We start from the raw sequence: 17,074 nt of genomic DNA on the forward strand, positions 1-17,074 counted from the left end.
TGGAAGATGACTGGTTAGCCAGAGACGGGTAAGATTCCTGAAGGGAGGAACAACCTAAGACAGGCACAGTCGCAGGGGGGTCATCAGGAGAGAAATTGGGGATCAACAGAGGGGAGGCTTAGAACCTCACCCTCCCTGTTTTGAGAGAAATCTTCTGCATCTGTGGATGTTTTGTTGCCCTTGTCTAGCTTGGATTAATACTTAGTCTATAGGCACAGACATGATCATCTACATTTGCCCTCTTACAGCACTAAATTATGTTTTCTACATTTATCTTGCATCTACCTACCACTTCAGCATTTTATTTTAAAAAATAATAATAATGGAGAAATGTGGGATTCACATATAAAGTATAAAAATCAAACGAATAATCATATGTGACTTGTTTATAGTTCATGATGCATGATCAAAACTGAAAGTTTCTGTGATATGACTTCCCTTGCACTGTTCACCATGTAAGAAGTTATTCACTATGTAAGAACTTGTTCACCATATAAGAACTTGTTCGTTATGCTTCAGAAGATTGGGGACTGTTCAGAAATAGGCTTGGCGTTGATTAATGACTGTGCATTGAGTCCCCTATACAGAATTTTATTGTTGTTAACAACCATTTTATCAATAAATATGAGAGATGCCCTCTGAAAAAAGAAAAAAGAATCAGTTGTGTTTTTTATTTTTCCTTTTACCTTCCTGCTATGTAGAATCTGAAGGCAATAGTTGAAGCTTCAGGAGCCATTTTGGGCTATAATGTAGTAGCTCTATGCTGAAGATAGCAGAACAAGAAGACAGAAGAAGCCTGAGTGTTTGATGATTGTGGAGCCATTATAAGCCTTTGATTGCTGACTTCTGAATTTTGTTTATGTGAGAGGAAAGCAGAACATTGATCTTGTTAAAAGTATCATCACTTTGGATTACTTGACCTTTGTAGGATACTATCAGTCTTTATGGATACATTTTCCTTAGTTTGTTCCTCTCAGAACCTGTCCCTTTCTAAAGGCTAACCTCAGAAACCTGGGGCAGGCAAAGATGCCAGGCTGGTCCTCTGCTGTCTGCTTCCCTCCCCTTACCTTCAGTCTCTTCCAGTCCACCCTGGTGTGGTCTCGGGCATCACTGGTCTTCCACTGCTGCATGATCTTGGCTGGGATGGTGTCTGTGTAATTCACCAACTGGAAACCTGTCACATTTGCTCCACTCTCCTTGAATTTGTTTAAGTCAATGTCCATGAAACCCTGTGCAGAGAGGAGGGGAAAGAAGTCAACAGGCTGCCTGGATAAATTGATTTAATCATGTTACAGAATCATAGGACTTTCTATCCAGTTCCACATGGTGGAACTGACTGAATGGAGAGAAGGTTGTATCTCCCTTCCGTCTTAACTTGGTGATCACTTTGTGTGCAAAGTCAGCACAGAGAATAAGAGTGATTGCTTAGGCGCCAGCTCTGCCTGCACTGAAGTGCTGGCTCTGCTACTCACAGCCATTAACTTTGCTACCTTGGACTCAGCTACCTGATGGAGTCTTTGAATAATGGAGCTTAGGATGTTGGGGAGAAAAAGCAATTCTGTGATAGATGTCAGGTGCTTGGTACAGACCAAGTGATCAAGAAATGTTGGCCGGGATTATTGCTGCCCAGATATGGAGCAAAATGGAAACGTGAGGAGGGAACTGTCTCCTTTACCAACTCCACTCTCTACCTTTTTGAGATAGTAAGAATCTAAAGTCCATCAGGGGCAAGCTCCTGAGGGCCCCAAAGTCACCAGCAAGTTTGTGGAAGAGGCTGGATTCTGATCATCCGAGGCCTGTGCCCTTTCCTAGACCACAGACCAGGTCTTCTCTACCCAGTGAGGCTCAATCAACTGCAATACCCACAAAGTTTCTTTATTGAAAATGAAACTTTACTACTCTTCTGGTAAAGTTCAGTCAAATTCAGGAAGGCTTCAACTTAGAAAGGAAACCTTGCATTTGTATGATATATTCCTTAAGGGGCAGTACTTTCATATCTATGGCCTCATTTCAGTTTATGCCTTTATAATGTAAAAATTATATGTCTGTTTGCCAGATAAAGAAGCTGAGAAAGATTGGGAAAATGGCCTTTATAAAGTCAGTCAATGAGGCAGCAGCCAAGAAAGCCAGAACTAAGGCTTCTGAAGGTCTTCTCTCGCTTGCGTGCTCATCATTCAACAAATGCTTGTGAGAATCTGTGGTGTGGTACTGTAATAGTAAATAAAACAAGTTCCTTCTCTTATGAAGCTTACATTCTAGTGGAAAAGACAGACAGTAAACAAATAAGCAAGTAAATCTGTAGCATAGCATCTACAGTGCAGCCCTATGGCATTGTCCAAGCCTCTTAATTTCTCATTGACTTGATCTAGTTCCCTTATTAAGGGATGTAATCACAAACTTCAGACTTAGAAATACCCCCCAACCCCAACCCCGTGCCTCTAAAGCTCTATGACTTTTTGTTTGCATTTTCTAAACAAACAAGCTCAGCCCCACTCAGAGCCTTTGTCCCAGCTATGCTCTGTCTGGATGTGTGCTTTTCCTGGCTGGCGCTTTTCCACCTTTTGGATCTCAGCTAAAAGGTGGTTTCTTCAGAGAGGTCTTTCTTGACCCTTACATAAAGATCCAATGCTCACCCTGTGATAGATGCTGTTGGTACCCTGCTCATTTCTATTCCCCTTTGTATACTTTTATTTATATACTAACCGGAAATACCTATTACTTCACCATGTGCTGAGCAAGCCAGATGTGTTGGGGAGTTAATATACCCAGAGCAGCACTCAAACAATGACAGATGGAGAGTAAGTTGATAAATCCTTCAGAATCCTCTCCCCTGGGTGGGATAACCCTGAGGCGTGTCCTACACCAATGTCTAGAGGTCCCCTAAGGGATCAGTTTCCGCAGCCTGCCTGGGTAAGTGTCTTGATTATGCCATCCCTTCCCTATCTAACTTTCCTGAGTCTCTGCTATTGTTTTTGGGATTGGCACCCAAAGAAACCACTTGTACTTGAATCTTTGTCTAAGACCTGCCTCTAGGGGAACCCAATGAAGTCCCCCTAAGGCCCTAGGCCAGTCAGCTCCTTCTCAGTGCCCTGTTTGAGCTTCTCCAGAGCATTCATTACCATTTAAGATGATCTTGTTTATTCATTCTCTCCTCCCTTTGGTATGTCAGCTCCGCAAGAGCAGAGGCCTTTTCTTTCTGCTCACTGATGTGCCCTAGAACCTAGTACCTAGAGTTATATCTGGCAGAGTAGATGGCCAACACATATTTGTTGAGTGAATGAATAAAAGCCAGAGACTTTTCTCAAGCAAGAATGCTAATTAGCCAGAGGATATACGAGATCAGTAGGCAACAAATGCCAGTGGATGATTTTAATTGGTTGAAAAGAGAAGCTCAAATTGGAAATATCTTTTGAGATTAATTTTTCCCACAGCCACAGTTTACAGAATTTCACAGAGGTCTACTGATTTGTACAACAGTTCTAGCAAGCTGTTAGTACAGATTGACTCAGATTTAGCTTCTCGTACCCAGTAAACATTCGAAGCTGTTATACCACCTAAAAGCACAACCAAACCACCACTGGTTAAAAGCTAATGCACAGTTGAGAGATTTCTTGTAATTTTTAGAGACTTTATAAAGAACATCTTGTTCATAAAATATTGAGAGACTGAAATGAAAATTATCTCCTGCAGTCAAATGTTATTGCTTGAAAAATCTGTAACAGGCTCCTGGGCATTTTGTACTGACTGTCCCCATATCAAACATAATGGGGGCCAAAGGAAAAGGCAGTTTATTTAAACATAAATGTCTCTCACCTTCATCACCAGAATGTCTGCCTACAAGGGTATTGGAACCAAACCTCCATTACATCTAATCAAACTGATGGGACCTTCTAACCAAACTCCTTCGGCTCCAGCGAGAAGGAATGGGCAAAGGGTGATAAAACAAGCTCATGTCAGTGAAAAAACAAGCCCCAAATTAGGGAATAACTTGGGGTCAATTCACATTCATCTACTAGCTGACCTCTTCCCTCCTGTGTAAGATTTCATGCTGGAATGGTCATCCTGAGTCTCTACAATGTCCTTAATCACAAAGAAATGAGTATGTTATACTTACCAGACTTGGTTTCTCTGTAATGCGAGAAAATGTACTCTGGCAATACAGAAGAATGCTCTTGACTAATCAGGGAAAATACAGCGTTAACAATTTGTCTACTGGTTAACTGGAAAATTCAACTCACTGTTTTCCTGAGCATGCTCATTGAATAAGATTTAATTAAACAGTTTTCTAATTTTCTATGCTTTTTATTTAAAAATATTTGGTGGTGGTAATATTTGGTAATTAGTATATTTTTTACATGCTTTATCTGTTCTATGAATTATGTAATATTGTCTAAGGATACAAAATAACCAGTTATATTCTATGAAGATTAAACTACTATGTTTTATTTTCACACTCTCTTTGAGCCATTTTGCCTGTTTATAATATGCCCCCAAGTACTGTGTTCATTATTCTCTTTTTTAATAGTTTTAAAAATATTTTAAAATGTTCAATTTTATTGAATAAAAACAAAATTAATCCACAAAATGCTTCTTTTCAAGTTATTCAGTGTAACAACTCGAGTATCCCAAACTCTGACTCCTACCACTATCCCCGCAGAGCCGTACCAGATGCTGCTCTTCACAGAGTAACTCCGTTTCTCATCTAAAATGGAGCTTTGTGATGAGTGAGCTCTTGGAGCTGTTAGGTCACTATGTTCCTATCTGCTTCTTCAGTGCCTCTGTGGCATTTCACACTGTCTAACCTGTGACTGATGAATGAGTGACTGTGAAAAATGCTCTGACTACCACAAATGAGCTGACTGGTGCACCACAGGCTCTTGGGGATAGAAGACCTTAACCAGAAGAACACATCAGAATAGCTTAGGGAACTCTTGCAAAATAGCCATGGATGGGTAAGATTCCTCAAGGGAGGAACAACCTAAGACAGGCACAGTAGCAGGGGGGCCATCAGGTGAGAAATTGGGGATCAACAGAGGTGAGGCTTAGAACCTCACACCCCCTGTTTTGAGAAAAATCTTCTGCATCCATGGATGTTTTCTTGCCCTTGTCTAGCTTGGATTAATTCTTAGCCTATAGGCACAAACCTGATCATCTACATTTGCCCTCTTACAGCACTAAATATGTTTTCTACCTTTATCTTGCATCTACCTACCACTTCAGCATTTTATTAAAAATAATAATAATAAGGGAGAAATGTGGGATTCACATATAAATCAAGTATAAAAATGAAATTCATAATTTAAAAAAAGCCATCCCTAAGAATTGTCATTTAGTAGCCTGGGAAAGGAAACTGAACATCTGTATTTTTCACAAAGCTCTAATGCTAGTAAATAAAAAAGTCAAGGTTTAATGTATTAAAATTATAAAGGTACTAATTAGAATAATTCCAAATAATAGCATAACTGACAAACATTGAGGATTGGATATGGAGAGTAGTATGACATGATTCATTATCTTTCTAATGGAGAGTCTCAAATGGGATTAAAATTGATAAAGCAAAAAAAACAGACATAGATATATTATGTACATGTATGGAGGAAGCCAGGAGATTCACCAACCACAGAGAAGATTTAAAACAGTTATTTTAAAGGTATGAGATTGGAGAGAGCAGGTGTTGCTTTTTATTTTATACCCTTCTGTAATATTTTTTCTTTTTTACTATGTGCATATATTTTCCTTTTACTGCCATTAAAAAATAAAAATAGATCCTCATATAATTCTGGTGTACTTTAATGGTTAGGAATCATCTGTTAGTTCCTGGGAAGTAGGGTGGGAGTGAAAGTGGTGAAACATGGAAGATAAGTTGCATTTATGGGCTCATTTTTATGGTTTGTTAAGGGAGCCTTACTTAACTTGTCTCCTGGCCTGGAATTACAGAACATTGGTGCTGTTAAGTGTTCTGGTGAAACACAGCTTTAGAAGTGTTGCTCATAATAACAAATAATAAAAATGGCAAAAGTGCCACTTAATATGTATTATATAACTTCATGTAAACAAACTTTTGAGAATTATGTGATTAATATCATTTACAAATGAAAAATGAAATAGTCAACAGTCATCACTAGCCTTATACTAAACATTTCCCAAGTACTTATCCTAAGCCAGACTTTCTGTTAAATGCTTTATATACATCATCTTACTTAATTCCATGAACACTGAGAGGTGAATGTGCATAGTAGGCACTGAATGCTTATTTGCATAAATGAGTGGGTGATTATCTATCCCAACTTTATCTTGAGGAGCTATGATTCAGGGACCCTTGGAGACTCTCCTGAGATCACACACCAAGAAAGGATTCAAACCATGATCCAACCATAAAACCTGTTTTCTTCATCAGTGTGTTAGATTGCCATATAAACTTTAGGGTGGTGTTTCCAGATTTCCCAAAAGAGGGAAAAAATTTAGACAGTGTGGCTGACACTGTTAATAGCCCCAAATAAATGTCTTACCCTGCGAAAAGAGGGGCATTCTAGTATAGCTTTCTGTCTTAATAGAACATTTGTGTGAGAGTATACAAGGTTTCACTCCCTGACATCAACCTCCTAAAGCTGGTTAGATGTTTCCCAAGCCTCTGATGTATCTGAAGTCTATTAGTGCTCACCTACTCCACATCTATACCAGGGGTGGCAATTTTTTTCTGTGAAGGGCCGGCTGTGACTATCGTTTCTGTTGTAGCTATTCAACTCGGTCGTCATAGTGTGAAATCAGCCATAGATAATAGGAAATGATTGAGCTCGGCTGTGTCCCTCTCAAATTTATTATGGACACTGAAATTTGAGTATCATATAATTTTTACATGTCATGAAATATTCTTTTCTTTTTTTCCAATAATTTAAGAGTGTAAAGTCAGTTCTTAGCTCATGAGCCAAACAAAATCAAGTGGCAGTTGGATTTCACCCATGGGCCATAGTTTACTGACACCTGAAGCAAAGATGTTGGAGATCAGATCAAACCCCTCATTGTACAGACAGGGAAAATGAGGTCCAGAGAGGAGACGAGTGGCCTATGACTGTATGATTGGCTAGAGGATTAGCTGGGATTAGAACCTGTCTTCCCTATGTACTTACTGTAGGAGGCAGTGCAATGTTGACTAACCATTTGAATAAAATTACTTGGAGTAAAAGTGCTCAATTAAGTAAACTAGTTCATATAGTTCCATCTATCACATGTCAATTATGATTTTCAAAGGATTAGAATGAAAAACCATTTCAAATAATTTCAAATAATTATGAAATCCTAAAGAGATGTTTAACACTCTGAGTACTTTGGATATGCTTTTATGTTGCTGAGAAGATTTGGAAAATGCTTTAAGGGTCATGAAGAGGCTCTAGGCAATCATTATGATGACTAATTATCATGAGTTCCTGGAAACAAAGAACTAATTATGTGTGCTTAATGGTTTATTTAACCTCTCTGAGGCTCAGTTCTCTGGTCTTCAATATTCAGATGTAATAGCACTTACAGCACAGAATAGGTGTAAGATTAAAAAATATATATTTAAGCATTTAGAACTGTGTCTGGCACATTGTAAGTGCTTAATGGATGTTATTCATTATTATGGTCATATTTATGTAATAATCATTGTGTCAAAAGGCATTAAGGTATTGTTAGAACTGCATCAAAACTAGGCACTGGATCAGGCAAGACACCTGAGAGAACAGGAGGCAGACATATAGGAACATCGATTTCAAAGGATGAAAAGCTTTATCTTCAAAGCCAGATTTCCTTTTTCTCTGAGATTCTTTCAAGCAGCAATGTAACAAGCTGTTCAGCTCTCATCATCCTGCTTGTGCGGACGCCACAACCATCAGAAAGAAGAGGGACCATTCAACATTGTTAAAGGAAGGCGTCTACAAAGGTTTATTAAACAAGCCCTGGGGTCCTGGGAAGAGCACTCCCTCCGTTTCATCCCCTTGAGATCTAGCAGAGGTAAGATCAGAACAAATCAAAGAACTTGCACTTCATACTCTGAATGGCATAAGTTGAACATGCCAAGATTCCCCAAATTGTCAGATAAATTCTTAGGTGACATCTCCATAGAGAGGATAGTTAAAGGGATGTACAGCTTGAAAAGTCTTGTTACATTAGAAATGCTTGAAAAAAGTGGGGGTGATCAATCTAAAAAAGAATGGAAGATGATGAGGGTAAGTGAAGGATGTATTCAAATCCTGGAAGGGCTGTCATGGAGAAGAGGTGGAAAATTTGTTCTCTGAGGCTCTGGAAGTCAGGTCAGAACAAATGCATGGGCAGAAACTACCAGAGGCAGATTCTGGCTAAAATAATAATGTCAATAACAAATATAGTACCTAACATGTATCAAGCCTGTGCTAGGTAGTAGGCACTGTGCTAAGTACTTTATTTGTATTATCGCATTTAATCTTCACAGCATTCTTGTGAAGTAAGTGCTATTATCATTTCCTTTACACATTGGAAAACAGGCCTAAATGAACGGAGTAGCTTCTGCCCAATATACCTAGTGAGGGGCAGAGACCATGGTCATAGCGAGTAACAAGACTCTGGGCTTGTTTTCCAACCCCTGTGCATGGCACATTGTACCTCACCTTCTAATCAACAGTGCAGTCCATCCGAATCATCTATCACCCGTCCTGCAGTGAAGCAGCTGGGATGGCCTGCACTGCTGTGCAACTGACCCTTGAACAGCAGGGGGATCAGGGGCACCAGCCTCTCTGCAGTCGAAAATCCACATATAGCTTTTTTTTTTTTTTTTTAATAATTATTTTTTATTGAAGGGTAGTTGACGCACAGTATTACATTACATTAGTTTCAAGTGTACAACACAGTGGTAGAACATTTATATACATAATTCTAGGTTCCAGCTATCACCCTACCAAGCTGTTACAATATCTTGACTATATTCCTTATGCTATACATTACATCCCAGTTACTTATTTATTTTACCATTGGAAGTCTGTCCTTTTTTTTTTTTTTTTTTGTGACGGCATCTCTCATATTTATTGATCAAATGGTTGTTAACGACAATAAAATTCTGTATAGGGGAGTCAATGCTCAATGCACAATCATTAATCCACCCCAAGCCTAATTTTCGTCAGTCTCCAATCTTCTGAGGCATAACAAACAAGTTCTTACATGTAGAACAAATTCTTACATAATGAATAAGTTACATAGTGAACAGTACAAGGGCAGTCATCACAGAAACTTTTGGTTTTGCTCATGCATTATGAACTCTAAACAGTCAGTTCAAATATGAATACTCATTTGGTTTTTATACTTGATTTATATGTGGATACCACATTTCTCTCTTTATTATTATTATTTTTAATAAAATGCTGAAGTGGTAGGTAGATACAAGATAAAGGTAGAAAACATAGTTTAGTGTTGTAAGAGAGCAAATGTAGATGATCAGGTGTGTGCCTGTAGACTATGTGTTAATCCAAGCTAGATCAGGGCAATAAAACATCCACATATGCAGAAGATTTCTCTCAGAACAGGGGGAGTGAGGTTCTAAGCCTCACCTCTGTTGATCCACAATTTCTCACCTGATGGCCCCCCAGCGACTGTGCCTGTCTTAGGTTGTTCTTCCCTTGAGGAATCTTACCCGTCTCTGGCTAACCAGTCATCTTCCGGGGCCATACAGGGAAATGTTAAGTTGGTAAGTGAGAGGGAAGCCTTATTGTTTGAAAAGGTTAGCTTTTTACTTCTTTGCATATTTATGCCCTGTGGCTTCTATGCCCAGCATTTGTCTTGAGGTATCTTTACCACTTGGAGGAGTTATGATACTCGGTAAATTTGATATGAGGCACGAATTCTATTTAAGGGTTGTAATTAGGAAGGAAGAAGAAAAGCTATAGAAGTAGCAGGCGGAAGAAAACATGGGAAGATTGATTATTTCTTTGACATATCTTCTTGTAGAGTAACTTCAGCATGTATAGGTTTTAAGCTACTACTTAAATTGCGCACACACATTAACATAATAGGAGTATAGTTACATAACCAAAGCATATCTGTAATTACCAGCCATCTCCAGTGAAACCAAGAAAACCATTAAGGCACCTTAAGCATTTGTGAAAACTTATCTATGATATGGTGGATATTGTCCAACTGAACTTGAACAGTCTGAGAGAAATCAGACAAATTAAAACAACCCATTCCTGGGGACTGTTCACATGCCATATGTTCTTTTAACAGTAAATAGTCTGTAGTTGTAAGAGTTTGGAGCGCTACAATTTGCACTTCTCCAAATTCTTGGTTGAGTTCCAACAGTATAGATCCAGTCAAATTTGTTGTTTTACTGTATGCACAGGCCAGCTTAGATATCTCCTTCCTCATTCCCATGGCAAGTCCAGGAACTGGTGGGATGGGTGCATCTACAGCTGTAGCATTGCGTGGATCTTTGTTGGTGTTTTTTGATGATCATCTTCTGGCATGAGTCTTCCAGAGAGTGCTAATGTTGGAAGTTCTTTTTCATATCGTATCTTAGTTCATTTTCGGGGTAGCCCAATTAGACTTTGATCCTTTGTATAAACACAAACAGACCCTTTGCCTACACTTTTATGTGCCCTTTATACCCTTGTGTAGAACTCGCTGGAGGTTACCACACAGGAACTGCCCTTTTTTTTTTTTTTTTTTGCTTTGTTTTTGGTATCACTAATCTACACTTACATGACGAATATTATGTTAACTAGGCTCTCCCCTATACCAGGTCTCCCCTATAAACCCCTTTACAGTCACTGTCCATCAGCATAGCAAAATGTTGTAGAATCACTACTTGCCTCCTCTGTGTTGTACAGCCCTCACTTTTCTCCTACCCCCCCCCATGCAAGTTAATCTTAATACCCCCCTACTTCTCCCCCCCTTATCCCTCCCTACCCACCCATCCTCCCCAGTCCCTTTCCCTTTGGTACCTGTTAGTCCATTCTTGAGTTCTGTGATTCTGCTGCTGTTTTGTTCCTTCAGTTTTTCCTTTGTTCTTATATTCCACAGATAAGTGAAATCATTTGGTATTTCTCTTTCTCCGCTTGGCTTGTTTCACTGAGCATAATACCCTCCAGCTCCATCCATGTTGCTGCAAATGATTGGATTTGCCCTTTTCTTATGGCTGAGTAGTATTCCATTCTGTATATGTACCACATCTTCTTTATCCATTCATCTATCGATGGACATTTAGGTTGCTTCCAATTCTTGGCTATTGTAAATAGTGCTGCGATAAACATAGGGGTGCAGTGATCTTTCTCATACTTGATTGCTGCATTCCTAGGGTAAATTCCTAGGAGTGCAATTCCTGGGTCAAATGGTAGGTCTGTTTTGAGCATTTTGATGTACCTCCATACTGCTTTCCACAATGGTTGAACTAACTTACATTCCCACCAGCAGTGTAGGAGGGTTCCCCTTTCTCCACAGCCTCGCCAACATTTGTTGTTGTTTGTCTTTTGGATGGCAGCCATCCTTACTGGTGTGAGGTGATACCTCATTGTAGTTTTAATTTGCATCTCTCTGATAATTAGCGATGTGGAGCATCTTTTTATGTGTCTGTTGGCCATCTGTATTTCCTTTTTGGAGAACTGTCTGTTCAGTTCCTCTGCCCATTTTTTAATTGGGTTATTTGTTTTTTGTTTGTTGAGGCGTGTGAGCTCTTTATATATTCTGGATGTCAAGCCTTTATCGGATGTGTCATTTTCAAAGATATTCTCCCATACTGTAGGGATCCTTCTTGTTCTATTGATGGTGTCTTTTGCTGTACAGAAGCTTTTCAGCTTAATATAGTCCCACTTACTCATTTTTGCTGTTGTTTTCCTTGCCTGGGGAGATATGTTCAAGAAGAGGTCACTCATGTTTATGTCTAAAAGGTTTTTGCCTATGTTTTCTTCCAAGAGTTTAATGGTTTCATGGCTTACATTCAGGTCTTTGATCCATTTTGAGTTTACTTTTGTATATGGGGTTAGACAATGGTCCAGTTTCATTCTCCTACATGTAGCTGTCCAGTTTTGCCAGCACCACCTGTTGAAGAGACTGTCATTTCGCCATTGTATGTCCATGGCTCCTTTATCAAATATTAATTGACCATATATGTCTGGGTTAATGTCTGGATTCTCTAGTCTGTTCCATTGGTCTGTGGCTCTGCTCTTGTGCCAGTACCAAATTGTCTTGATTACTATGGCTTTATAGTAGAGCTTGAAGTTGGGGAGTGAGATCCCCCCTACTTTATTCTTCTTTCTCAGGATTGCTTTGGCTATTCGGGGTCTTTGGTGTTTCCATATGAATTTTTGAATTATTTGTTCCAGTTCATTGAAGAATGTTGCTGGTAGTTTCATAGGGATTGCATCAAATCTGTATATTGCTTTGGGCAGGATGGCCATTTTGACGATATTAATTCTTCCTAGCCACGAGCATGGGATGAGTTTCCATCTGTTAGTGTCCCCTTTAATTTCTCTTAAGAGTGACTTGTAGTTTTCAGAGTATAAGTCTTTCACTTCTTTGGTTAGGTTTATTCCTAGGTATTTTATTTTTTTTGATGCAATTGTGAATGGAGTTGTTTTCCTGATTTCTCTTTCTGTTGGTTCATTGTTAGTGTATAGGAAAGCCACAGATTTCTGTGTGTTGATTTTGTATCCTGCAACTTTCCTGTATTCCTATATCAGTTCTAGTAGTTTTGGGGTGGAGTCTTTAGGGTTTTTTATGTACAGTATCATGTCATCTGCAAATAGTGACAGTTTAACTTCTTCTTTACCAATCTGGATTTCTTGTATTTCTTTGTTTTGTCTAATTGCAGTGGCTAGGACCTCCAGTACTATGTTAAATAACAGTGGAGAGAGTGGGCATCCCTGTCTAGTTCCCGATCTCAGAGGAAATGCTTTCAGCTTCTCGCTGTTCAATATAATGTTGGCTGTGGGTTTATCATAGATGGCCTTTATTATGTTGAGGTACTTGCCCTCTATTCCCATTTTGCTGAGAGTTTTTAACATGAATGGATGTTGAACTTTGTCAAATGCTTTTTCAGCATCTATGGAGATGATCATGTGGTTTTTGTCTTTCTTTTTGTTGATGTGGTGGATGATGTTGATGGACTTTCGAATGTTGTACCATCCTTGCATCCCTGGGATGAATCCCACTTGGTCATGGTGTATGATCCTTTTGATGTATTTTTGAATTCGGTTTGCTAATATTTTGTTGAGTATTTTTGCATCTACGTTCATCAGGTATATTGGTCTGTAGTTTTCTTTTTTGGTGGGGTCTTTGCCTGGTTTTGGTATTAGGGTGATGTTAGCTTCATAGAATGAGTTTGGGAGTATACCCTCCTCCTCTATTTTTTGGAAAACTTTAAGGAGAATGGGTATTATGTCTTCCCTGTATGTCTGATAAAATTCCGAGGTAAATCCATCTGGCCCGGGGGTTTTGTTCTTTGGTAGTTTTTTGATTACCGCTTCAATTTCGTTGCTGGTAATTGGTCTGTTTAGATTTTCTGTTTCTTCCTGGGTCAATCTTGGAAGGTTATATTTTTCTAGGAAGTTGTCCATTTCTCCTAGGTTTCCCAGCTTGTTAGCATATAGGTTTTCATAGTATTCTCCAATAATTCTTTGCATTTCCGTGGAGTCCGTCGTGATTTTTCCTTTCTTGTTTCTGATACTGTTGATTTGTGTTGACTCTCTTTTCTTCTTAATAAGTCTGGCTAGAGGCTTATCTATTTTGTTTATTCTCTCGAAGAACCAGCTCTTGGTTTCATTGATTTTTGCTATTGTTTTATTCTTCTCAATTTTATTTATTTCTTCTCTGATCTTTATTATGTCCCTCCTTCTGCTGACCTTAGGCCTCATCTGTTCTTCTTTTTCCAATTTCGATAATTGTGACATTAGACCATTCATTTGGGATTGCTCTTCCTTTTTTAAATATGCTTGGATTGCTATATACTTTCCTCTTAAGACTGCTTTTGCTGTGTCCCACAGAAGTTGGGGCTTAGTGTTGTTGTTGTTGTCATTTGTTTCCATATATTGCTGGATCTCCATTTTGATTTGGTCATTGATCCATTGATTATTTAGGAGCGTGTTGTTAAGCCTCCATGTGTTTGTGAGCCTCTTTGCTTTCTTTGTACAGTTTATTTCTAGTTTTATGCCTTTGTGGTCTGAAAAGTTGGTTGGTAGGATTTCAATCTTTTGGAATTTTCTGAGGCTCTTTTTGTGGCCTAGTATGTGGTCTATTCTGGAGAATGTTCCATGTGCACTTGAGAAGAATGTATATCCCGCTGCTTTTGGATGTAGAGTTCTATAGATGTCTATTAGGTCCATCTGCTCTACTGTGTTGTTCAGTGCTTCCGTGTCCTTACTTATTTTCTGCCCAGTGGATCTATCCTTTGGGGTGAGTGGTGTGTTGAAGTCTCCTAGAATGAATGCATGGCAGTCTATATCCCCCTTTAGTTCTGTTAGTATTTGTTTCACATATGCTGGTGCTCCTGTGTTGGGTGCATATATATTTAGAATGGTTATATCCTCTTGTTTGACTGAGCCCTTTATCATTATGTAGTGTCCTTCTTTATCTCTTGTTACTTTCTTTGTTTTGAAGTCTATTTTGTCTGATATTAGTACTGCAACCCCTGCTTTCTTCTCACTGTTGTTTGCTTGAAATATGTTTTTCCATCCCTTGACTTTTAGTCTGTACATGTCTTTGGGTTTGAGGTGAGTTTCTTGTAAGCAGCATATAGATGGGTCTTGCTTTTTTATCCATTCTGTTACTCTGTGTCTTTTGATTGGTGCATTCAACCCATTAACATTTAGGGTGACTATTGAAAGATATGTACTTATTGCCATTGCAGGCTTTAAATTCGTGGTTACCAAAGGTTCAAGGTTAGCCTCTTTAGTATCTTACTGCCTAACTTAGCTCGCTTATTGAGCTGTTATATACACTATCTGGAGATTCTTTTCTTCTCTCCCTTCTTGTTCCTCCTCCTCGATTCTTCATATGTTGGGTGTTTTGTGCTGTGCTCTTTCTAGGAGTGTTCCCATCTAGAGCAGTCCCTGTAAGATGTTCTGTAGAGGTGGTTTGTGGAAAGCAAATTCCCTCAGCTTTTGTTTGTCTGGGAATTGTTTAATCCCACCGTCATATTTGAATGATAGTCGTGCTGGATACAGTATCCTTGGTTCAAGGCCGTTCTGTTTCATTGTATTAAATATATCATGCCATTGTCTTCTGGCCTGTAGGGTTTCTGTTGAGAAATATGACGTTAGCCTGATGGGTTTCCCTTTATAGGTGACCTTTTTCTCTCTAGATGCCTTTAACACTCTTTCCTTGTCCTTGATCTTTGCCATTTTAATTATTATATGTCTTGATGTTGCCCTTCTTGGATCCTTTCTGTTGGGGGTTCTGTGTATTTTCGTGGTCTGTTCGATTACTTCCTCCCCCAGTGTGGGGAAGTTTTCAGCAATTATTTCTTCTAAGATACTTTCCATCTCTTTTCCTCTCTCTTCTTCTTCTGGGACCCCTATAATACAGATATTTTTCATTTTGGATTGGTCACACAGTTCTCTTAATATTGTTTCATTCCTGGAGATCCTTTTGTCTCTCTCTCTGTCAGCTTCTATGCGTTCCTGTTCTCTGATTTCAATTCCATCAGTGGCCTCTTGCATTCTATCCATTCTGCTTATAAACCCTTCCAGAGTTTGTTTCATTTCTGCAATCTCCTTTCTGGCATCTGTGATCTCTTTCCGGACTTCATCCCATTTCTCTTGCGTATTTCTCTGCATCTCTGTCAGCATGTTTATGATTCTTATTTTGAATTCTTTTTCAGGGAGACTGGTTAGGTCTGTCTCCTTCTCTGGTGTTGTCTCTGTGATCTTTGTCGGCCTGTAGCTTTGCCTTTTCATGGTGATAGGAATGGTCTGCAGAACTGGGACGAGTGACGGCTGGAAGGACTTCCTTTCTTGTTGGTTTGTGGCCCTCCTCTCCTGGGAGAACAGCGACCTCTAGTGGCTTGTGCTGCGCAGCTGCACGCAGACAGGGTTTCTGCTTCCTGCCCGGCTGCTATGGAGTTAATCTCCGCTGTTGCTGTGGGCGTGGCGTAGCTCGGGCAGCTACTCCAAAATGGTGGAGTCGCATTGGAGCAGGAGCTGCTGGGAGGCTATTTATCTCCGTATGGGGCCTCCCTGCTCCCTGCAGCCCAGGGGTTAGGGTGCCCAGAGATCCCTGGATTCCCTACCTCTGGATTAAGTGACCCGCCCTGCCCCTTTAAGACTTCCAAAAAGCACCCGCCAAAACAAAACAACGCCCACCAAAAAAAAAAAGAAAAAAAAATTTTTTTAATAAAAAAAAAAAAGTTTTTAATTAAAAAAAAAAAAAAAAGGTGGTTGTTCGTTTTTCTTTATTCTCCGGTGCCAGCCTCAGGCCTCTGCTCACCGGTCTTTCTGCCCTGTTTCCCTAGTATTGGGGTCCCTATCCCTTTAAGACTTCCAAAAAGCGCTAGACAAAACGAAACAGCAAAAAAGCAAAAAAAATGGTCGCGCGCTTTTCTTTTGCCCTCTGTCGCCCAGCCTCCAGTGCCTGCTCACTGTCCTTGGTGCCCTGTTTTCCTAGTATCGAGGGCCCTGCACTCTGGCCCGGATGGCTGGGGCTGGGTGTTCGGCAGTCCTGGGCTCCGTCTCCCTCCCGCTCTGCCTGCTCTTCTCCCGCCGGGAGCTGGGGGGAGGGGCGCTCGGCTCCCGCGGGGCCGGGGCTTGTATCTTACCCCCTTCGCGAGGCGCTGGGTTCTCTCAGGTGCGGATGTGGTCTGGATATTGTCCTGTGTCCTCTGGTCTTTATTCTAGGAAGGGTTGTCTTTGTTATATTTTCATAGATATATGTTGTTTTGGGAGGAGATTTCCGCTGCTCTACTCACGCCGCCATCTTCCCTCTGCCCCACATATAGCTTTGACTCCCCCAAAACTTAACTATTAATAGCCGTCTGTTGACAGGAAACCTTACTGATAATCTAAACAGATGATTAACACCTATTGCATATGTTATGCATATTATATACTGTATTCTTACCAGTAAGCTAGAGGAAAGAAGATAT

The 17,074-nt window shown here is 39.8% G+C and overlaps 1 protein-coding gene across 1 annotated transcript in view; it reads right to left on the minus strand.

Moving 5' to 3' along the window:
• The window catches only part of LOC118923676 (glutamate receptor 1-like), a 58,716-nt gene that overhangs the window by 16,793 nt on the left and 24,849 nt on the right, over positions 1-17,074 (minus strand). The window contains exon 4 of the mRNA XM_057490984.1: positions 1,068-1,229. Within this exon, the coding sequence (XP_057346967.1) occupies positions 1,068-1,229 (162 nt within the window). The remainder of the gene's footprint in view (positions 1-1,067; positions 1,230-17,074) is intronic.

This window comes from Manis pentadactyla, chromosome 2, assembly GCF_030020395.1.
Source record: "Manis pentadactyla isolate mManPen7 chromosome 2, mManPen7.hap1, whole genome shotgun sequence".
NCBI classification, from domain to species: Eukaryota; Metazoa; Chordata; class Mammalia; order Pholidota; family Manidae; genus Manis; species Manis pentadactyla.